The 24,901-nt window shown below is 40.6% G+C and overlaps 1 protein-coding gene across 2 annotated transcripts in view; it reads left to right on the top strand.

The window, feature by feature from the left end:
• Nucleotides 1-3,420: 3,420 nt before the first annotated feature.
• The window catches only part of stag2b (stromal antigen 2b), a 93,939-nt gene continuing 72,458 nt past the window's right edge, over nucleotides 3,421-24,901 (top strand). Inside the window, exons 1-5 of one of the 2 annotated variants that reach the window (XM_034180917.1) lie at nucleotides 3,421-3,576; nucleotides 5,466-5,591; nucleotides 5,665-5,746; nucleotides 8,867-9,010; nucleotides 9,167-9,263. In XM_034180917.1, coding sequence (XP_034036808.1) covers nucleotides 5,548-5,591; nucleotides 5,665-5,746; nucleotides 8,867-9,010; nucleotides 9,167-9,263 — 367 coding nt within the window. In that variant the 5' untranslated portion in view covers nucleotides 3,421-3,576; nucleotides 5,466-5,547. Of the gene's footprint in view, nucleotides 3,577-3,743; nucleotides 4,030-5,465; nucleotides 5,592-5,664; nucleotides 5,747-8,866; nucleotides 9,011-9,166; nucleotides 9,264-24,901 lie in introns of those variants that run through there. The other variant, XM_034180918.1, reaches the window with a different exon arrangement.

The raw sequence follows: 24,901 nt of genomic DNA, 5'->3' as shown, positions 1-24,901 counted from the left end.
CTCCGAGCCGCCATCAAGAGGCAGAAACCACCACATCATTTCTAAACGGATGGCTGTGTGGAGCTGGGACTGTCGTGTGCAATTTCTCTGGTTATCACAAGAGCTGGACATCAGCCATTTTCTGGCAGATTTCACTTTTAACAAGAGATTTTGTCATGGAAAGCCGCGCGGAGGCTTCGCGCGTCACAACCGATTCGCTGATGAAGTGAGACAAAGGAACACCTCCGTTTCGGAGTGCCAGAGGACAAGCCCAGCTCTCCACAATTTCTCTTATACTCACTCGACTGGTAAGCACTGAAAGCCGAGATAGGCATGTCCCAACTTGTCCTCTAACACTCCGAAACGGAGGTGTTCTTTTGTCTCGCTTCATCAGCGAATCGGTCGTGACGCGCGAAGCCTCTGCACAGCTTTCCATGACAAAATCTCTTGTTAAAAGTGAAATCTGCCAGAAAATGGCTGATGTCCAGCTGTTGTGATAACCAGAGAAATTGCACACGACGGTGCCGGCTCCACACAGCCATCCGTTTAGAAATGATGTGTTGGTTTCTGCCTCTCGATGGCGGCTCGGAACGCGGCGCGCCGTGCACCATTGTGGGCCGTCCTTAAAGCTGTAGTAACACTCCTTATTCTCTGTGAAGCCCATAAAATTTTCACAGAAAGCCAGATAAATTTTTCGAATGGTTTCCAGCTGCCTGTCTCTAACAGTTTCTGAAAAGATTCTGATGGAAAAAAAGCCCAAATCATTCCGCCATTTCCTGACAATGAAACAACGACGAGAGGGGTGGAGTAGTGCTCACTCAAAGCCTGCCCACAGGTGAATGACGCAACCGACAGGCGTGAAAAAACTCATGCATGCGCACGAAGGTTCAAGCTTTGCTGACATAAAAACATATGAATCAAATCCATATAGTTTTTGAAAAAAATAAAAAGGTACGATACTTTTCTAACAGACCTCGGATATATATATATATATATATATATATATATATATATATATACACTCAACAAAAATATAAATGCAACACTTTGGTTTTGCTCCCATTTTGTATGAGATGAACTCAAGATCTAAAACTTTTTCCACATACACAATATCACCATTTCCCTCAAATATTGTTCACAAACCAGTCTAAATCTGTGATAGTGAGCACTTCTCCTTTGCTGAGATAATCCATCCCACCTCACAGGTGTGCCATACCAAGACGCTGATTAGACACCATGATTAGTGCACAGGTGTGCCTTAGACTGTCCACAATAAAAGGCCACTCTGAAAGGTGCAGTTTTATCACACAGCACAATGCCACAGATGTTGCAAGATTTGAGGGAGCGTGCAATTGGCATGCTGACAGCAGGAATGTCAACCAGAGCTGTTGCTCGTGTATTGAATGTTCATTTCTCTACCATAAGCCGTCTCCAAAGGCATTTCAGAGAATTTGGCAGTACATCCAACCAGCCTCACAACCGCAGACCACGTGTAACCACACCAGCCTAGGACCTCCACATCCAGCATGTTCACCTCCAAGATCGTCTGAGATCAGCCACTCGGACAACTGCTGAAACAATCGGTTTGCATAAGCAAAGAATTTCTGCACAAACTGTCAGAAACCGTCTCAGGGAAGCTCATCTGCATGCTCGTCGTCCTCATCGGGGTCTCGACCTGACTCCAGTTCGTCGTCGTAACCGACTTGAGTGGGCAAATGCTCACATTCGCTGGCGTTTGGCACATTGGAGAGGTGTTCTCTTCACGGATGAATCCCGGTTCACACTGTCCAGGGCAGATGGCAGACAGCATGTGTGGTGTCGTGTGGGTGAGCGGTTTTCTGATGTCAATGTTGTGGATCAAGTGGCCCATGGTGGCAGTGGGGTTATGGTATGGGCAGGCGTCTGTTATGGACGAAGAACACAGGTGCATTTTATTGATGGCATTTTGAATGCACAGAGATACCGTGACGAGATCCTGAGGCCCATTGTTGTGCCATACATCCAAGAACATCACCTCATGTTGCAGCAGGATAATGCATGGCTCCATGTTGCAAGGATCTGTACACAATTCTTGGAAGCTGAAAATGTCCCAGTTCTTGCATGGCCAGCATACTCACCGGACATGTCACCCATTGAGCATGTTTGGGATGCTCTGGACCGGCGTATACGACAGCATGTACCAGTTCCTGCCAATATCCAGCAACTTCGCACAGCCATTGAAGAGGAGTGGACCAACATTCCACCGGCCACAATTGACAACCTGATCAACTCTATGCGAAGGAGATGTGTTGCACTGCATGAGGCAAATGGTGGTCACACCAGATACTGACTGGTATCCCCCCCCACCCCAATAAAACAAAACTGCACCTTTCAGAGTGGCCTTTTATTGTGGACAGTCTAAGGCACACCTGTGCACTAATCATGGTGTCTAATCAGCATCTTGATATGGCACACCTGTGAGGTGGGATGGATTATCTCAGCAAAGGAGAAGTGCTCACTATCACAGATTTAGACTGGTTTGTGAACAATATTTGAGGGAAATGGTGATATTGTGTATGTGGAAAAAGTTTTAGATCTTTGAGTTCATCTCATACAAAATGGGAGCAAAACCAAAAGTGTTGCGTTTATATTTTTGTTGGGTATATATATATATATATATATATATATATATATATATATATATATATATATATATATATTATTTGCCTCCAAAAGAAGATAATAAGTAATCACATAACAAACAATAAATATAAGTGACAAAAATTAAGATGGAATCAATAACATATTTAAAATACATTTGTCGTGAGGATCAGAACTGGACAATAAAATTCGAACGCTGTCTGTCAGACCATCAAACACAAGACTCGATCTTTTCAAATTTGACCTAACACTGGAGGAATATTTAGGATCAAAAATGTATCGTGGAAAATTAATGTCACGTTTACAACAAATAGAATAGACACCAGACAAAAGTCCCTTCTGACTGGATACGTTAAGATCACAATAAGACAAATTCAATAAGGGCCCTTAGTGATTTTCCAGTCAGGCGGGGATTTGAACCCATGATCTTCTGGACTCAAGCCCCCCTCTTCATATATATATATATATATATATATATATATATATATATATATATATATATATATATATATATATATATATATATATCTATATATCTGAAGAGGCTTTAGTTCTCTTTCTCATTTTAATAAGTAAGATTAATAGCAGCTGACAAAAAAGAAAAATCATGATATTTTAATTTCTGAGATGCACCAGCACAATGAAAAAAAAAATATAATAAATAATAACCTTATGCTCGTGTAGTTGTAGTTCCTCACAGTTACCAGTAGGTGTCACTACAGTAACGGTGTGTCGCCTGTGTCCATTGCATCCGCTAGGTGGCAGCTCTGTACCAGGATTTCCTCCTCCCAGGTTGTCGAAACAACAAACCGAACTACGGAGCGAGCGGGGTGAGAGAACGTCCGAAGCCGCCTCTGACCGCGACTTTTAAACTCTTTTTTTCAGCGGGATTCCGACGAAGGCCTTTTAAAGAATACCATAAGTTACAATTCGGACGGGACTACATTTGACAAGAAGGTAAGTTAGGTGTAAAATGGCGGAGATCTGTGTGGAAGTTAGTTGATTTGTATTTTACTGAGAGCTGGAGCGCCGCTGATCGCAGAACACTTATGTGCTAGCTCCGCCGTACGTGGACACTTCGCGCGGTAGCAAGCTGCGTTTAGCGTGGGTACACAAAACGCTTGGTTCTTCGCCCAAAGGCGATTAAAATTGTTTTATGTGACTTAGTTACACTTTATGTATTTGTAAACAAAGTGTTTGTTGCTTATGCAATACGGTAGTGGAACTCCCGAGGCAAGATGGAGGACGCAAGGACGTGATGTTTTTTTTTTGTAGTGTTAGCCTTAGCTGTTAGCATTGCTAACTAGCTGTACTTTTCCTTTTGCTAAGTTAGTTAATTGCTGCGTGTCCATCGCTCTTACTTCCGTTATCAAAGCCACGCACGGGACACGACTAATACTCCTACGTGAGGTAGTTATTTTACTGTTAAACATGAGTGGCAAACGTTGTTGTGCATTAGCTTGCAATTAGCTTTGGCTGGTACAGTAGGGCTTGCGTTGTTTTGTTTTTAGTCTTCTTGTGTGGCCATTAACGCAGCAGTTCACAGGACCATCTCCTCTCCACTTCGGAACATCGCAGGCTGGTTTTATAGGAGTAGAAACAGCGTCAGGTGAGTTCTGATGAGAAGACGCCAGAGTCTTCGGTTGTTGGCTAATTGAGCGAGCACCGATAGCGCACCGGTGTCAATTTTGACAGGAGCCGACGCACAGCCGAGCTGTGTCGGCGTGCTTGGAGGGGACTGGTCCGCGGAAGCGTGGTGTAGCCGACTTCGTGGAAACCACTCTTATTTCACATTTTGTTATGATCGACTGTGGCCTTGCCTGGTTTTGCGTTGACAACTATACCACATACCCTGCCGGATTTGGCGCCACTTTTTTCCCCAGCCATCTACACCCATAAAAATTCAGTTGTCTGATCTTGTAAATTCCCTTTATCCACCAAACGGGCGCATTAAAAGTTGTTGGATCCAAAAGTAACACGGTTAAGTTACGTTTGACAGCGTCATATGTTGTGCATTGTATGTATCGGGAGTTTTTTTATGCGTTGTGGTTTCAAAACAATAAGTTTGGCTTGGTCAAACTTTACTCATGGTACATCGATCCGATTATGTTTCAAGGTGTTGTGAGGCAGGGAATCTACTGATTTTACCTATGATATGCGTTAAGAATTTTTTTTTTAATTTACTGAACAGCAGTCACTGTTATAGTTTCGTTTTTGATAATAAATGCTGCTGTCACTGTATGTAGTAGGACTGAAATGTCCACCTAGAACAGGTACTTCAGTTTGTGCAAGGTACTTCCCCCCTTCTTTTTTTTTTTCTTTTATTAAGTAGCATTTCATTCCTTCTTATTATGATAAATATTTTTATTTTTGGCTTTGAATCCTGGGCAAAATAAGCATTACTATCAATTATTTCTGCTTCTCCTGGATTGTGTGTCACTAATTTGCACATTACAAAGATTGCAATAGTTTGTGGCCTACAGGATCTTGTTGATGTTGATGGTTTCTTTTGATTGGTTGAGGTATGTATATGGGGCGGATAGAGCAGTGCCATATTTGGCCACTGAACTCCAGTCTGCCTCATGTGATGTTTGCTAACCAAAGGGAGAAGCAGAACAGAGAGCCAATGATTAGACAGCTGAGTCTGACAGGAGCATTTGTGTCCGCCCCTTGTTACCATGTGAAACTTTTTTCCCCCTTCTGAATGGCATCAAAGAGACATTTACCTACTCTAGTGTGTGTGATTTCCTCAAACGTGTACACAATTAATCTTTACTGTCACTGCATTTTTTCTGCCGTATTGGTAATGTACAAATCTGTGTGCCTGTTATTGTTTTCTGTTGTAGGTTATATGCAACTTTTGTGTTGCACTTTTTCAAGGATCTCAAGTCAGCAATAAGTTGAAGTTGTTCAGAAGATGTTACAGAAATGATAGCGGCACCAGAAATACCACCAGAGTACGCCTACGCACAGTAAGTGAAAACTTTTTAAAATTACTACTAATGTTGAAAGAATTTTGTTTTAATTGCCATCTGTGTCTACCAGGGATACAGACACCCGATTCTCTTCAGACACAGACTTCTCTGAGGATCCTGATGGAAGGGGTGCAAACTCAGCTAAAGGAAAGGTATAAAAATAACTCTCTTTAGTCTAAGTTGCAGCAACCTGATCAATAGCGATATTGTGATTTCTTAATTGCGTGACATTTAGTATATGTATAAATTTATGCAAGAACTGCATGTTTTATCATGTCACATAATAGCTATCACAGTGTCTTCTGAAAGTGTCAGTGGCTAGCAGCATGGCCTATAAGTGCTTTTTGTATGCCTACAAGCTTCCTGCCACCCAGTGCGTAATAGACGTTTTCAAAATTGAGCATTTATATTCTAGACTTTGAAGCATAAATTATGATATTTTACCTGAGTGAACCTCACAAAACTCACTTTTATAACAAGTCAGATAGTCATTCAGTTTATATACACACTTGCTCCAGTCAAGGGTTACGGTGGTGGTGGTGGGGGGGTGCGCAGGCTGGAGCCTGTACCAGCAGTCATACAGCATAAGGCAAGGTACACCCTGCATAGGACGCCAGTCGATCACAGGGCCACATATAGACAGACAACCACACCTACAGTTTAAAGTTTTCAATTCACCTAACATCCATGACTTTGGAAGTGGGAGGAAGCTGGAACACTCGGAGGGAACCCATGCGAACACAGGGTGTAACATGCATACTTAACACATTGAAAAGGCCAAGGTGGGAAGTGATCCCATGACCTTGCTGTGAGACAACACTGCTAACCATTAAGCCACCATGCTGCCCCAAGTTAGATGCATTTATCAAAACAAGTTTTAGACCTGCGTCAACTAGTAAAACCCTTCTAAACCTTTTAGATGCTCTTATGCTGTTTAATTGTACATTTTGATCATTTTAAGTCTGGAAAACCCCAGTTTTAGACTAGCAGTCTGCCAGGCCAATTTAATGGTAGGGAAAAACAGAGCCTTCTGTGTCACCGCCCCACTCCCTCTTTCCTGCTCTGCTACTGTGGCACACACTGAGCTGCAAACAGTCAAGTACATCAGTATTTGTGCAGTGACACGATTTTTTTATTTTTCTTATGTATACCACCATAATGAAATGGAAATGACACAATCGATTGAAGTGTGGACTTTCAGCTTTATTTCAAGGGGTTTAACAAAAAATTGCACTAGCTATTAAGAATTGATGGGCATTTTTATGTGTAGTCCCTCTACTTTGAGATATCAAAAGTGTTTAGACAAGTTAATGTAAGAATTATGGTAAATATTTTGAAGAAAATACTTTGCAATCAGTGACTGCCCAAAGTGTGGACCCCATGGACGTCACCGAATACTGGGTGTCCTCCCTTCAGGTGCTTTGCTGGGCCTTTATTGCAGCTTCCTGCAGTTGGTGTTTCTTTATGGATCTTTGTGTCTACAGTTTTGTTTTCAGGAACTGGAAATAATGCTCTATTCAGTTGATATTTAGATGAGTGAGTTGGCAGTTAAAGATATTCAAATTCTTTGTCTTGAGAAGCTCTTGTGTTGTTTTGACAATATATTTTGGCTTTTAACTGCACTGTCAAGTGCTGTCTGATCAGTCAGCCTTTGCTTGAATATGAGTAGATGGAATAGCTCTACACACTGTTACTTCCATCAGCAATCAAATCATACGTAAACAATTGTGTCCCAGTTCCACTCTCAGCTAAACACATCCATGCCATAATGCTGCTTCCACCATGTTTGACAGCTGATGTGTTATTTGTCACATCATGACCTTATTTCCTTTTCCATCCTCTTTTTCTGTTTTACAAGTTAAACTTGGTTTCATCTTTCTAAAAAAAAAATTGGTTACAGAACATGCAGATTTTATACGGTGTTTTTAGGCAAAGTCTAATTAGGCATTCCTGTTCTTTTGTGTTACCGGTGATTTGCACCTTGTTGTGAACCCTCTGTATTTAGACTCATGAAGGTGTTTTTTATTGTAGAGTATGGCAATAATACACCAACTTCCTCCAGTGTTCTTGACTAGATGTGAAGATTTTTTTGACACCACCTAAAGAATTCTGCCATCTTCTACTTTAGTTGTCTTCTGTGGTCGTCCAGGTGTTTTGTTTAGTTCACCAGTGGATTCTTTGTTTTTAAAAATGTGCTAAATTGTTGATTTGACAACTACTAAAGGTTTTTTTTTATAGTGCCAAATCACTGCTTCCTTCACTTGTTAGCATGTCTCTGGACTTCATAGGGAGAGTCCCAATAAACAGCTACCAAATGCAATTCAAATTCAACAGTTGGAATCTATTCCAGATGTTTTATTTGTTTAATTTGCTATGAGACATCAGGTCACGCCTGACCATAAAATTACTTGTCAATTGGCTAATTCCTTATGGCCCCAGAAAATGAAAGGACTATGTATGTATGTCTGTAAATATTTAATGCAACATTAAATATAATATGCAATATTTTTGTTAAATCTGAGTCATCATTACAGTGCTCAAATTTCTGTTCAATTTTGGTGGTATAAAGAGATAAATTGTCAAAATTGTCACTATCCACATGCTTATGTACCAAGCTGTATGTAAAGCATTTTTTTTTTTTTGGTTTTGTTTTCTTTGTGCATCATTTTGAAAGGAATTCCAGGTAATTGTAGCTGTTTACTGTTAAACCAGGAATATTTTTCTGAAATGGAATTTCACAGCAAATGCAGCTCTGTGTTTTGAGTGTGTGGTAGCAGCTGTACCTCTGAGAAGTTGCTCTCAGTCAAAGAGAACAGGGATGCACATTAGCTCTGTACAATCACCTTTCCAGATTTTCTTTTTTCTTCTTTTTTATGTTGGTGAAACATCACATATGTCTAAATGGTAGATGTCATGGAGTGGCTCAAAATATTACAAATTACAGAAGTGTGGTATTGTTTTGAGTGAGAAGGTCAAAGATATTTATACTTATAACACTTGGATTTGACCTGTAACAGTTTAGGGGGAAAGCCAACCCAAACCCACACAATTTGTTTTACATGCACCACATATTAAACAACACAGACTCATGCACAACAATCAACATGAAAGTTATTCTAATGCCATAAAATAAGCTGTTCATTGTTTCAGCAGTAATATGTGATTTATAGTTGTTAAGTGTAATGATTCATCAAAGCTACATATCCAGTTTTTGTCAAATATGTCTTCATATCTAGAATTAATATGCCATTCCTCATTATGTTCTGTTCTAGGGTGGAAAGAAAGGAAAGAAGACAACAGTGGAGAAAGGCAAAGGAGGGAAGGGAACAGGCCGGATAAATGGCCACCACCAGGAGAATGGCATGGAAAACATGATGCTGTTTGAGGTGGTGAGGCTGGGAAGGAGTGCAATGCAGGTATAAATAGTACAGTACATGTGTAAACCTTGAAAATGGCAAAACATGGTGTGTTTTTTTTTTATAACAAACCTTTACAGTCACAGCAAGAAATCAATGTTTTACATTTCTCTTCATTACTGTCTTCTTAAGTTGTGTATATTTTCACTCTTGTAGTCTGTTGTTGATGACTGGATTGAGTCTTACAAGCAAGACAGAGATGTGGCTCTGCTCGATCTCATCAATTTCTTCATCCAGTGCTCGGGATGTAAAGGTATGAGAGTCCATCTGCAAAGGTACACTCATCTGAGCCCCTTAAAGGGATTGCAGAAAGTGTTTGATGTAGGCATGAGGCTGTCTGAAATATTGTTGATGTGATAGCTTTACGCAAAAAAAAGAAGAATAATGCAGTATTTGTATCACAATGTTTTTTTCCCCCTCTCCGTATTTGACATTGGTATTTGTCACTGTGATTTCATAATGCATGTTTGAAGAGTATCCTGACAATGAGTGAAAGCGAAAGAAACTAGATGGTTCCTTTGTTAAACGGTTGTCTTTTATTGTGCTTTAATTTGGGAAGCACTTTGTATATATGGTTAGAAAGTACTGCACAAGGGGTGCATGCCAAGGGTTTTATTGTGAAAGTCAGGATAGGATGTGTCTATCTCCAAGTGGAATGCTTGATGGTGACTTCATTGCAGCAGAGTTTTACTCTGTTCACAACAGTGCTTCCGTGTTTTTATGTTCAATCAATTTATTTTTTCATTTGAGACCCATTGTAATACATATGTTCATAGATAACTTTAAAATGTTACCGGAAGTATCAGCACAACGATAACCCTCAATATTTATTTGTTTGTTGTTAGATATCACACCAGACCTATTTTAGAGATCAAAACAAAGCTTCCCTTCTTGTCACTCCTCCCCTACCCTTCCTCCACCCCCTCCTTGAACAGAAGGAATGTCAGTTGGAGCCTCTAACAGGTCCGAAGGTTCTGATCCACAATTTTTCACTTTCGTTCTGATCCCGATACCTGAATTTGGATATCTACCGATACTTTTCTGATCCGATACCAGAGCTCTGTTTGCTTTAATACACTCAACAAAAATATAAATGCAACACTTTTGGTTTTGCTCCCATTTTGTATGAGATGAACTCAAAGATCTAAAACTTTTTCCACATACACAATATCACCATTTCCCTCAAATATTGTTCAAAAACCAGTCTAAATCTGTGATACTGAGCACTTCTCCTTTGCTGAGATAATCCATCCCACCTCACAGGTGTGCCATATCAAGATGCTGATTAGACACCATGATTAGTGCACAGGTGTGCCTTAGACTGTCCACAATAGAAGGCCACTCTGAAAGGTGCAGTTTTGTTTTATTGGGGGGGGGGGGATACCAGTCAGTATCTGGTGTGACCACCATTTGCCTCATGCAGTGCAGCACATCTCCTTCGCATAGAGTTGATCAGGTTGTCAATTGTGGCCTGTGGAATGTTGGTCCACTCCTGTTCAATGGCTGTGCGAAGTTGCTGGATATTGGCAGGAACTGGTACACGCTGTCATATACGCCAGTCCAGAGCATCCCAAACATGCTCAATGGGTGACATGTCCAGTGAGTATGCCGGCCATGCAAGAACTGGGATATTTTCAGCTTCCAAGAATTGTGTACAGATCCTTGCAACACGGGGCCGTGCATTATCCTGCTGCAACATGAGGTGATGTTCTTGGATGTATGGCACAACAATGGGCCTCAGGATCTCGTCACGGTATCTCTGTGCATTCAAAATGCCATCAATAAAGTGCACCTGTGTTCTTCGTCCATAACAGACGCCTGCCCATACCATAACCCCATCACCACCATGGGACACTCGATCCACAACATTGACATCAGAAAACCGCTCACCCGCACGACGCCACACACGATGTCTGCCATCTGCCCTGAACAGTGTGAACCGGGATTCATCCGTGAAGAGAACACCTCTCCAACGTGCCAAACGCCAGCGAATGTGAGCATTTGCCCACTCAAGTTGGTTACGACGACAAACTGGAGTCAGGTCAAGAACCCGATGAGGACGACGAGCATGCAGATGAGCTTCCCTGAGACGGTTTCTGACAGTTTGTGCAGAAATTCTTTGGTTATGCAAACTGATTGTTTCAGCAGCTGTCCGAGTGGCTGGTCTCAGATGATCTTGGAGGTGAACATGCTGGATGTGGAGGTCCTGGGCTGGTGTGGTTACGCGTGGTCTGCGGTTGCGAGGCTGGATGTACTGCCAAATTCTCTGAAACGCCTTTGGAGACGGCTTATGGTAGAGAAATGAACATTCAATACACGAGCAACAGCTCTGGTTGACATTCCTGCTGTCAGCATGCCAATTGCACGCTCCCTCAAATCTTGCGACATCTGTGGCATTGTGCCTGGAGACAGTGAAGTGGCTAACTTTTTAGCACACATTTTCAGCAACAATTCAGTTATTATTATTTTTATTTTTTTTTTGGAAAATCCGTGCTTGACAAACAGACAATTTGAACCAGAGAGCTGGGCAGAAATTTGTCACTAACCACAGCAAGAACACTGCGGAAGAGTGCTCTCTCAAACAGCCCGGCTTCAAAAACCTCCCTCTCCTCCTCCTCCTCCCACTTGGCAGTAAACAAGCAGAGAGCAAACAACAGCAGTTGAGAGGATTCACAGTGGCTCTTCTCCAGTATCTGAAAATGTCAAGGGTTGTATGGGTATTTTCCGATACATGAATTACGTTTGTACAAGTAAGGTTAGACCTTACTTGTGTGAAGCGCCTTGAGGCAACTCTGTTGTGATTTGGAGCTATATAAATTAAAATAAATTGAATTATATTGGAACCCTATACTGATCCAGGATCGGATCGGTCCCATCCCATTGTATGGATTGTACTCCACCCATAGCCTCTGAATTTGAGGTATATTTCTGGAAAGTTGCTGACATTTGCCACCTTGAAAAAAAATAAATGGCTATGTAGTGAGTACTGCTGTCTCTTTATAATGGTAGAGAAGTGCAAGGGTTTTATAGGGTGGCAGTCTCATACAGTAAATGTGCATGCATGGCCAGACGGTAGGAGACATGAAGACTCATAGCACAGGGGGAATGTTGCTTTATTCACTGCACTCACTAAGTCTTTATGTGGAAAATATTTGTTAGTTGCTGTATTAATGTGTAAAATGTCATTTATTGCACCTTCAAATTTTTGCTCCCGGTGTGTAGTGAAAGCCGATGGCAGCACCCTAACATCGGTGTGTGTGTGTGTTTGTGTAAATGGGTGAATGCGAGGCATCATTGTAAAGGGCTTTGAGTGTCTGATCCAGATGGAAAAGTGCTATATAAATGCAGTTCATTTACCATTTTATTGACCGATAAGATTTGTTAAAATTGTGCATCTCAAAAAATAACATTGCCTTAAATTCAGCTGTGGTTCATCTTCAGCCCTGGTATTTTTCCGGCCTGAGCAGGATTTCCGGCTTTTGGATCCGGATATATGCAGCGGAGGCGACAGGTTGCCATTTAATCCCTATGGAAGGACACGTTGTGGATATGTAGTGATGTGGAGTTGTCTGTCTGGAGTTTATACTTGACATGGACATGTCCTGTCTCTGGCAATCAGCCTGTGAGCAGGACTTATGTCCCTTTTGTCTTTTATTTAACACAATTAGGACAGAGGAAGTGCAGCAGCAGCTGGTGTTTTGGTTTTTTTGTTTTTCCCCACGTGTGCACGCGCGAACGAATCATTCATGAAGATCATTTTATTAATTACACAGATGTATAAAACAAATGGTGACTGCTTTATAACACAATTATGACAGTTTGAGGGGGAGGAAGTGCAGCAGCAGACTGTTTTTTTTTTTTTTTTTTTTTTTTTGTGCACGCGCGAAGGAATCGTCCGTGAAGATAATTTTATTAATTACACAGATGTACGAGGTCTGTTAGAAAAGTATCGGACCTTTTTATTTTTTTCAAAAACCTGATGGATTTGAATCACATGTTGGCATGAGCCAACCTTGAACCTTCGTGAGCATGCGTGAATTTTTTCACGCCTGTCGATTGCGTCATTTCCTGGTAAGCAGCCATTGTGTGAGGTGTGTGTCGTGCACTCTGCGTTTTTTCATTCCAAAGAAAAAGACGGAACGACTGGAGCAGCGTTATTGCATCAAATTTTGCCAGAAGCTGGGCGACAGCTAGGTGGAAACCATTCGGATTATTCAGACGGCTTTCGGTGACGATCCTATGGGCATCACACAGATTAAGGAGCGGTACAACCAGTTTAAAGACGGCCGCACAACGGTGGAGAGCGAGCCACGCTCCGGTCGGCCATCAACATGCTGAAATGACCAGATCATTTCCAAAGTGAACGCTGTGGTGATGCGGGACCGTCGTGTGACTATCCGAAAAATTGCAGAAGAGGTGGACATCAGCACTTTTTCGGCACATTCCACTGTGACAGAAGATTTGGCCATGAAAAGAGTTGCAGCAAAATTCATGCCGATGGCTTCGGCACGAAGCTTCTGACGGAGCAAAAGCACCACCGTGTTGAAGTCTCACAGGACATGCTGTGACATGCTCACCTCTTCCACAATTTCTCGGATAGTCACACGACTGAAAAGCCACCGAAAGCTGTCTGGTGGAAGAGGTGGGCATCATTTTTTGGAGTCCAGCGTGTCCTGTGAGAATTCAACACGGAGGTGCTTTTGCTCCGTTACCAGCTTCGTGCCGAAGCCATCGGCATGAATTTCGCTGCAACTCTTTTCATGGCCAAATCTTCTGTCACAGTGGAATGTGCCGAAAAAGGTGCTGATGTCCACCTCTTCCGCAATTTCTCGGATAGTCACACGATGGTCCCGCATCACCACAGCTTTCACTTTGGAAATGATCTGGTCATTTCAGCATGTTGATGGCCGCCCAGAGCGTGGCTCGCTCTCCACCGTTGTGCGGCCGTCTTTAAACCGGTTGTACTGCTCCTTAATCTGTGTGATGCTCCTAGCATCGTCACCGAAAGCCGTCTGAATAATCCGAATGGTTTCCACCTGGCTGTCGCCCAGTTCCTGGCAAAATTTAATGCAGTCGCGCTGCTCCAGTCGTTCCGCCATTTTCCTTGCAAAGAAAATCTGATGAGAGACTACACACTACAAGCAAATGACGCAATCGACAGGCGTGAAAAAATTCACACATGCGCACTAAAGTTCAAGGTTGGCTCATGCAACCACACGTGATTCAAATCCATCAAGTTTTAAAAAAAAATAAAAAGGTCCGATACTTTTCTAACAGACCTCGTATAATAAAACAAATGGTGACTGGTTTATAACACAATTATGACAGAGTTTGAGGGGATGGTCCACGAATGACGTTTAGCGCCAGGAAATATACCCTGTTCTTTGTTTAATAAGAGCCGCGAAATATACCCTATTCTTTCTTTAATAACACGATTTTTCATTGGTCTTGCTCGATGTGATAGCCAATCATTGAACGTGTTTTAATGTGGCTCCATCTGTACCAGAACAAAAATCTTTTCTTAGCATTTTGCAGGCGCCTGTTAGACAAAGAGATCAAATTCAATCAATCAATCAATCAATTTTTATATAGCGCCAAATCACAACAAACAGTTGCCCCAAGGCGCTTTATATTGTAAGGCAAGGCCATACAATAATTATGTAAAACCCCAACGGTCAAAACGACCCCCTGTGAGCAAGCACTTGGCTACAGTGGGAAGGAAAATCTCTTTTAACAGGAAGAAACCTCCAGCAGAACCAGGCTCAGGGAGGGGCAGTCTTCTGCTGGGACTGGTTGGGGCTGAGGGAGAGAACCAGGAAAAAGACATGCTGTGGAGGGGAGCAGAGATCGATCACTAATGATTAAATGCAGAGTGGTGCATACAGAGCAAAAAGAGAAAGAAACAGTGCATCATGGGAACCCCCCAGCAGTCTACGTCTATAGCAGCATAACTAAGGGATGGTTCAGGGTCACCTGATCCAGCCCTAACTATAAGCTTTAGCAAAAAGGAAAGTTTTAAGCCTAATCTTAAAAGTAGAGAGGGTGTCTGTCTCCCTGATCTGAATTGGGAGCTGGTTCCACAGGAGAGGAGCCTGAAAGCTGAAGGCTCTGCCTCCCATTCTACTCTTGCAAACCCTAGGAACTACAAGTAAGCCTGCAGTCTGAGAGCGAAGCGCTCTATTGGGGTGATATGGTACTATGAGGTCCCTAAGATAAGATGGGACCTGATTATTCAAAACCTTATAAGTAAGAAGAAGAATTTTAAATTCTATTCTAGAATTAACAGGAAGCCAATGAAGAGAGGCCAATATGGGTGAGATATGCTCTCTCCTTCTAGTCCCCGTCAGTACTCTAGCTGCAGCATTTTGAATTAACTGAAGGCTTTTTAGGGAACTTTAAGGACAACCTGATAATAATGAATTACAATAGTCCAGCCTAGAGGAAATAAATGCATGAATTAGTTTTTCAGCATCACTCTGAGACAAGACCTTTCTGATTTTAGAGATATTGGGTAAATGCAAAAAAGCAGTCCTACATATTTGTTTAATATGCGCTTTGAATGATATATCCTGATCAAAAATGACTCCAAGATTTCTCACAGTATTACTAGAGGTCAGGGTAATGCCATCCACAGTAAGGATCTGGTTAGACACCATGTTTCTAAGATTTGTGGGGCCAAGTGCAATAACTTCAGTTTTATCTGAGTTTAAAAGCAGGAAATTAGAGGTCATCCATGTCTTTATGTCTGTAAGACAATCCTGCAGTTTAGCTAATTGGTGTGTGTCCTCTGGCTTCATGGATAGATAAAGCTGGGTATCATCTGCGTAACAATGAAAATTTAAGCAATACCGTCTAATAATACTGCCTAAGGGAAGCATGTATAAAGTGAATAAAATTGGTCCTAGCACAGAACCTTGTGGAACTCCATAATTAACTTTAGTCTGTGAAGAAGATTCCCCATTTACATGAACAAATTGTAATCTATTAGACAAATATGATTCAAACCACCGCAGCGCAGTGCCTTTAATACCTATGGCATGCTCTAATCTCTGTAATAAAATTTTATGGTCAACAGTATCAAAAGCAGCACTGAGGTCTAACAGAACAAGCACAGAGATGAGTCCACTGTCCGAGGCCATAAGAAGGTCATTTGTAACCTTCACTAATGCTGTTTCTGTACTATGATGAATTCTAAAACCTGACTGAAACTCTTCAAATAGACCATTCCTCTGCAGATGATCAGTTAGCTGTTTTACAACTACCCTTTCAAGAATTTTTGAGAGAAAAGGAAGGTTGGAGATTGGCCTATAATTAGCTAAGATAGCTGGGTCAAGTGATGGCTTTTTAAGTAATGGTTTAATTACTGCCACCTTAAAAGCCTGTGGTACATAGCAAACTAACAAAGATAGATTGATCATATTTAAGATCGAAGCATTAAATAATGGTAGGGCTTCCTTGAGCAGCCTGGTAGGAATGGGGTCTAATAAACATGTTGATGGTTTGGATGAAGTAACTAATGAAAATAACTCAGACAGAACAATCGGAGAGAAAGAGTCTAACCAAATACCGGCATCACTGAAAGCAGCCAAAGATAACAATACGTCTTTGGGATGGTTATGAGTAATTTTTTCTCTAATAGTTAAAATTTTGTTAGCAAAGAAAGTCATGAAGTCATTACTAGTTAAAGTTAATGGAATACTCAGCTCAATAGAGCTCTGACTCTTTGTCAGCCTGGCTACAGTGCTGAAAAGAAACCTGGGGTTGTTCTTATTTTCTTCAATTAGTGATGAGTAGAAAGATGTCCTAGCTTTATGGAGGGCTTTTTTATAGAGCAACAGACTCTTTTTCCAGGCTAAGTGAAGATCTTCTAAACCAGTGAGACGCCATTTCCTCTCCAACTTACGGGTTATCTGCTTTAAGCTACGAGTTTATGAGTTATACCACGGAGTCAGGCACTTCTGATTTAAAGCTCTCTTTTTTAGAGGAGCTACAGCATCCAAAGTTGTCTTCAATGAGGATGTAAAACTATTGACGAGATACTCTATCTCACTTACAGAGTTTAGGTAGCTACTCTGCACTGTGTTGGTATATGGCATTAGAGAACATAAAGAAGGAATCATATCCTTAAACCTAGTTACAGCGCTTTCTGAAAGACTTCTAGTGTAATGAAACTTATTCCCCGCTGCTGGGTAGTCCATCAGAGTAAATGTAAATGTTATTAAGAAATGATCAGACAGAAGGGAGTTTTCAGGGAATACTGTTAAGTCTTCTATTTCCATACCATAAGTCAGAACAAGATCTAAGATATGATTAAAGTGGTGGGTGGACTCATTTACTTTTTGAGCACAGCCAATAGAGTCTAATAATAGATTAAATGCAGTGTTGAGGCTGTCATTCTCAGCATCTGTGTGGATGTTAAAATCGCCCACTATAATTATCTTATCTGAGCTAAGCACTAAGTCAGACAAAAGGTCTGAAAATTCACAGAGAAACTCACAGTAACGACCAGGTGGACGATAGATAATAACAAATAAAACTGTTTTTTGGGACTTCCAATTTGGATGGACAAGACTAAGAGTCAAGCTTTCAAATGAATTAAAGCTCTGTCTGGGTTTTTGATTGAAGAATTGAAGAAAGAGATTTAGTGGATATGATTTTGACCAGTGTAGCCGATTGCCATAAGTAGTATTTTATGTTTTTTATCAATGTAGTTTAAAGAGGCCTTAGTAAAAGGATTAAGCTTCCATGACGAGTGTTTGATAAATTTCAAAATTCAAATTGCTTACGAATTTTGGCATTTCGAAAATAAAATGCTTAGCTCATGTTGTAAGTTAATAACATTCATTTATTGAAATGTACCCCGCCTCACGCCCTATGACTTCTGGGATAGGCTCCAGCCCCCCGCGACCCATAACTGGGTTAAGCGGTAGATGAATGAATGAATAATTATTTTCACATATTTGAAACTCAGAGTGGATGCGAACCCAACCCTTTTCATTTTCTGCCTTGCTTTTCTTTCCACACTGATGTTCACTTAGACTGGTCTGTTGAATAAACTATAAAATAATTGCACCGAAAATATGAGCCCAGCAGCAACAGTGTTCAGTAATGGTAGTATGTAGACAAAACCTGCAGATGTTAGGGGAACCTCTGCCCAATTTTTGTTTGTGGTTATTTTATTTTTGCTTGTGGTTATTTTATTTTTGCTTTAGAAACATGACTGAATCTATGGAGATCACTGTGGCAAATGTCTGTAACTTGCCCAAAGAAAGGTGGGCAATTCCCTTAAACATGTCCCAGAGGTGACAATGGGAACAATAAGACAATATTTAGTAGAGAACATTGGCTCCGGCAGCTGTAATCCTGTATGCACTGTGCGCCCATTTTTTTCTTTCATTGCTTTCGAGACAATCCTTTAATATATCAACAATAAAAATAGCTTAATATTTTTCAGACATTTAGAAACCGTAAAAGGTGCGCTGTCAGCAGCTGAACTTGACCTCACCTCTCAGACTTTGTCCCTGATCTCGGATGTCCCGGGGTTGCTCAGCTTGCTTTTTGTCTCTCCCAGCAGCTTATTGTGCACTTATTTATTTTATTAAATATAACAATAGGAGTGTAGGAATGACAATCCAGCTCTTATGTACATGTGGCAACAGGTAGATGATTAAAAAGATTATACTTGTATAAAGAGCTGTTCCGGAAGGCAGAATTCATGTTGTGGATCAGCTGCAGCTGGTGGAATAACCGCACGAGTCAGTGCGCGGCTTTCACACGCACTGATCAATTTACTGATCTGATATATCATTATCATCTTTACACTTATATGTATACCCCCTTTTGACAGTTTTCTGTTATAAATCAATATATATGGCTTAGTAACATAATCCAGTGATAGAGCAGCACCACGGCACACCAGAGGTTTTTTTTTTTTTTTTAATTGGAGCAAGACGGAGTGCGCAGCGTGTCGTCAGACATTGAGGGTTCTGATGATGGAGACAATCCCTCTTTTGTTTTGGACGAGGAACCAGAACAGGTGGTCCCACCGATGTGCGCACAGATATCCACAGCTTCTGTTTGCAGTTTCTCCAGACACTCAGGCGCTATGAGTTCCATCCCAGTGCTGAGTCCTGGAACTCAGAGATATAGACACACACACTGCTGCAGCTGTGGCTACAGGTGCGCTTCGTTTAAAGCGTCAAGAGCAGTGTTAGGTTTGGTTTGGTTTAGTTCATGGGTTACAGTTCTCCGTCACCACGATGGATTTCCGTCATTTGGAAAATTTAACCACACATACGCGCACATGGTGGCTTTTTAGGGAACTTTTAGGACAACCTGATAATAATGAATTACAATAGTCCAGCCTAGAGGAAATAAATGCATGAATTAGTTTTTCAGCATCACTCTGAGACAAGACCTTTCTGATTTTAGAGATATTGGGTAAATGCAAAAAAGCAGTCCTACATATTTGTTTAATATGCGCTTTGAATGATATATCCTGATCAAAAATGACTCCAAGATTTCTCACAGTATTACTAGAGGTCAGGGTAATGCCATCCACAGTAAGGATCTGGTTAGACACCATGTTTCTAAGATTTGTGGGGCCAAGTACAATAACTTCAGTTTTATCTGAGTTTAAAAGCAGGAAATTAGAGGTCATCCATGTCTTTATGTCTGTAAGACAATCCTGCAGTTTAGCTAATTGGTGTGTGTCCTCTGGCTTCATGGATAGATAAAGCTGGGTATCATCTGCGTAACAATGAAAATTTAAGCAATACCGTCTAATAATACTGCCTAAGGGAAGCATGTATAAAGTGAATAAAATTGGTCCTAGCACAGAACCTTGTGGAACTCCATAATTAACTTTAGTCTGTGAAGAAGATTCCCCATTTACATGAACAAATTGTAATCTATTAGACAAATATGATTCAAACCACCGCAGCGCAGTGCCTGTAATACCTATGGCATGCTCTAATCTCTGTAATAAAATTTTATGGTCAACAGTATCAAAAGCAGCACTGAGGTCTAACAGAACAAGCACAGAGATGAGTCCACTGTCCGAGGCCATAAGAAGGTCATTTGTAACCTTCACTAATGCTGTTTCTGTACTATGATGAATTCTAAAACCTGACTGAAACTCTTCAAATAGACCATTCCTCTGCAGATGATCAGTTAGCTGTTTTACAACTACCCTTTCAAGAATTTTTGAGAGAAAAGGAAGGTTGGAGATTGGCCTATAATTAGCTAAGATAGCTGGGTCAAGTGATGGCTTTTTAAGTAATGGTTTAATTACTGCCACCTTAAAAGCCTGTGGTACATAGCAAACTAACAAAGATAGATTGATCATATTTAAGATCGAAGCATTAAATAATGGTAGGGCTTCCTTGAGCAGCCTGGTAGGAATGGGGTCTAATAAACATGTTGATGGTTTGGATGAAGTAACTAATGAAAATAACTCAGACAGAACAATCGGAGAGATAGAGTCTAACCAAATACCGGCATCACTGAAAGCAGCCAAAGATAACAATACGTCTTTGGGATGGTTATGAGTAATTTTTTCTCTAATAGTTAAAATTTTGTTAGCAAAGAAAGTCATGAAGTCATTACTAGTTAAAGTTAATGGAATACTCAGCTCAATAGAGCTCTGACTCTTTGTCAGCCTGGCTACAGTGCTGAAAAGAAACCTGGGGTTGTTCTTATTTTCTTCAATTAGTGATGAGTAGAAAGATGTCCTAGCTTTACGGAGGGCTTTTTTATAGAGCAACAGACTCTTTTTCCAGGCTAAGTGAAGATCTTCTAAACCAGTGAGACGCCATTTCCTCTCCAACTTACGGGTTATCTGCTTTAAGCTACGAGTTTATGAGTTATACCACGGAGTCAGGCACTTCTGATTTAAAGCTCTCTTTTTTAGAGGAGCTACAGCATCCAAAGTTGTCTTCAATGAGGATGTAAAACTATTGACGAGATACTCTATCTCACTTACAGAGTTTAGGTAGCTACTCTGCACTGTGTTGGTATATGGCATTAGAGAACATAAAGAAGGAATCATATCCTTAAACCTAGTTACAGCGCTTTCTGAAAGACTTCTAGTGTAATGAAACTTATTCCCCGCTGCTGGGTAGTCCATCAGAGTAAATGTAAATGTTATTAAGAAATGATCAGACAGAAGGGAGTTTTCAGGGAATACTGTTAAGTCTTCTATTTCCATACCATAAGTCAGAACAAGATCTAAGATATGATTAAAGTGGTGGGTGGACTCATTTACTTTTTGAGCAAAGCCAATAGAGTCTAATAATAGATTAAATGCAGTGTTGAGGCTGTCATTCTCAGCATCTGTGTGGATGTTAAAATCGCCCACTATAATTATCTTATCTGAGCTAAGCACTAAGTCAGACAAAAGGTCTGAAAATTCACAGAGAAACTCACAGTAACGACCAGGTGGACGATAGATAATAACAAATAAAACTGGTTTTTGGGACTTCCAATTTGGATGGACAAGACTAAGAGTCAAGCTTTCAAATGAATTAAAGCTCTGTCTGGGTTTTTGATTGAAGAATTGAAGAAAGAGATTTAGTGGATATGATTTTGACCAGTGTAGCCGATTGCCATAAGTAGTATTTTATGTTTTTTATCAATGTAGTTTAAAGAGGCCTTAGTAAAAGGATTAAGCTTCCATGACGAGTGTTTGATAAATTTCAAAATTCAAATTGCTTACGAATTTTGGCATTTCGAAAATAAAATGCTTAGCTCATGTTGTAAGTTAATAACATTCATTTATTGAAATGTACCCCGCCTCACGCCCTATGACTTCTGGGATAGGCTCCAGCCCCCCGCGACCCATAACTGGGTTAAGCGGTAGATGAATGAATGAATAATTATTTTCACATATTTGAAACTCAGAGTGGATGCGAACCCAACCCTTTTCATTTTCTGCCTTGCTTTTCTTTCCACACTGATGTTCACTTAGACTGGTCTGTTGAATAAACTATAAAATAATTGCACCGAAAATATGAGCCCAGCAGCAACAGTGTTCAGTAATGGTAGTATGTAGACAAAACCTGCAGATGTTAGGGGAACCTCTGCCCAATTTTTGTTTGTGGTTATTTTATTTTTGCTTGTGGTTATTTTATTTTTGCTTTAGAAACATGACTGAATCTATGGAGATCACTGTGGCAAATGTCTGTAACTTGCCCAAAGAAAGGTGGGCAAATTCCCTTAAACATGTCCCAGAGGTGACAATGGGAACAATAAGACAATATTTAGTAGAGAACATTGGCTCCGGCAGCTGTAATCCTGTATGCACTGTGCGCCCATTTTTTTCTTTCATTGCTTTCGAGACAATCCTTTAATATATCAACAATAAAAATAGCTTAATATTTTTCAGACATTTAGAAACCGTAAAAGGTGCGCTGTCAGCAGCTGAACTTGACCTCACCTCTCAGACTTTGTCCCTGATCTCGGATGTCCCGGGGTTGCTCAGCTTGCTTTTTGTCTCTCCCAGCAGCTTATTGTGCACTTATTTATTTTATTAAATATAACAATAGGAGTGTAGGAATGACAATCCAGCTCTTATGTACATGTGGCAACAGGTAGATGATTAAAAAGATTATACTTGTATAAAGAGCTGTTCCGGAAGGCAGAATTCATGTTGTGGATCAGCTGCAGCTGGTGGAATAACCGCACGAGTCAGTGCGCGGCTTTCACACGCACTGATCAATTTACTGATCTGATATATCATTATCATCTTTACACTTATATGTATACCCCCTTTTGACAGTTTTCTGTTATAAATCAATATATATGGCTTAGTAACATAATCCAGTGATAGAGCAGCACCACGGCACACCAGAGGTTTTTTTTTTTTTTTTAATTGGAGCAAGACGGAGTGCGCAGCGTGTCGTCAGACATTGAGGGTTCTGATGATGGAGACAATCCCTCTTTTGTTTTGGACGAGGAACCAGAACAGGTGGTCCCACCGATGTGCGCACAGATATCCACAGCTTCTGTTTGCAGTTTCTCCAGACACTCAGGCGCTATGAGTTCCATCCCAGTGCTGAGTCCTGGAACTCAGAGATATAGACACACACACTGCTGCAGCTGTGGCTACAGGTGCGCTTCGTTTAAAGCGTCAAGAGCAGTGTTAGGTTTGGTTTGGTTTAGTTCATGGGTTACAGTTCTCCGTCACCACGATGGATTTCCGTCATTTGGAAAATTTAACCACACATACGCGCACATGGTGTCAAGTGTGTTTTGGGGCCGAAATGTGATACTTTCACTGTCAAAGCAACATACCATTCTGCGCTAATCAAAGCAGCAGCAATGTCAGCATGGATGGCGCCGCACCGCGGTGGAAGGGAGTGTCTGAATTTTCACTCCTCACCCCTCTGTTTACTGCTTGCCATGAGCCGTGGTCCTTCTCCTCCCTGTCTTTGTACGAACATTGGCAGACCTCCCCAAGTAGAGCAGGGTGTGGCTTTGCTTTGAACCAGCTAAAACCCTAAAGAGCATTTGTCTGTGAGTAATATTTGTCTTAATGTTAAATCGACCTGTGATGGTCTTCTGAAACAGTTGATAGATGTATTTTATAATTTAAAAATGGGACTGATGCTAACGCGTTAGCGTGTTTATGGTGTTTTCAATGTTAAAGTTAGCATTAACCTAGCATTAATCTCTGCACGTTTGTGTGCATTTGTTTTCTGTACAATAATTAATGGCCCAGCGTTTGTTGTCGTAAAAGAGTCAAATGTATTACAAATTATAATTTTTTTAACTTATTTTTGTTTAGATATTAATAATAGCAACAACAATAATAGTAATAAAAACTAATAATGCTACAATACAATTTTAGAGAAACAGAAAAAGAACCTGATAAAACAACAGAAAAGATAAAACCAACTAACAATGAACATAAATGAATAAATATACACCTCCACTTCATCCCTGTTCTATTTAAGGGTCATTCCATAAGAAATCACCAAAGGGCCCAGTTTTATGGTTTTACAATTGCATGATTTTGATATATTTTGTAGCCAGTGTTGAGAGAAGAAGAATGGTCTTGGCGGCAGCTCAATATCTTGTTTTGTTTAGATTCTATGGTGGTTCGAAAAAGGGGGCGTGTCCATGTGAACACACTGTGTTCCATTTTTGACCATGTTTACTTGGCCATAAATCAAAAACTAGAAAAGATATTAACTTGATATTTTCAGAATTTGTTTATTCTGTCTTAAAGTTTATGTAAAATGTGCAGTTGAAGAAATTAACCCCCTGGGGGCCACGCCATTAATTACCAAAAAAAATGGAATTTGAAAAAAAAAAAAAAGTACCGAAAGTGTGCTGGCTTTGTTGTGCATTTAACCTTATTTGCCTTGTCATGTGAAAAATGCTCTTTGGCATGTTGGTACTACTAATGTTAGGCTTCCTTGAGATGCAAAGAACAAAACACGGCAATGTCTTTAGATTTTTACCAAATATGTTCCTTTGGCATGTGGGCATCTTTTGATTTTTGTTTTGTTGGTCTCAAATGAAAGATCTTCATTGGAATTTCAAATTAAGCCTGGTACCAACATCTAACAAAGAGGCCTGATGGGAAAACAAGTGCCCTCTTTATTGGTAATCTTCAGTTTTCAGCTTAATTAAAATGTAAATGAAAACGTACAGGAAATATATGACGGTCTATATGATAGCCATTCTGAAATCCATCCTGCATGTATACACATACATTGCTACATTATAAACAATGTCTGTGTCAATGAATAAAGAAAGCACAGTAACTAACATGTAGCTAGCTGTACATAAGCTATGCCCATGCATGGACTAACTTAAGTTCATGGAAAGGTGGTTATTAATCATGTGAATGGAATTTTTCCTTAATGTTGACTTCAGACTCACCTT

Source organism: Thalassophryne amazonica, chromosome 11, assembly GCF_902500255.1.
Source record: "Thalassophryne amazonica chromosome 11, fThaAma1.1, whole genome shotgun sequence".
Classification (NCBI taxonomy): Eukaryota; Metazoa; Chordata; class Actinopteri; order Batrachoidiformes; family Batrachoididae; genus Thalassophryne; species Thalassophryne amazonica.
The sequence above is the reverse complement of the archived record's forward strand: the minus strand, read 5'-3'. Positions and strand labels throughout refer to the sequence as shown.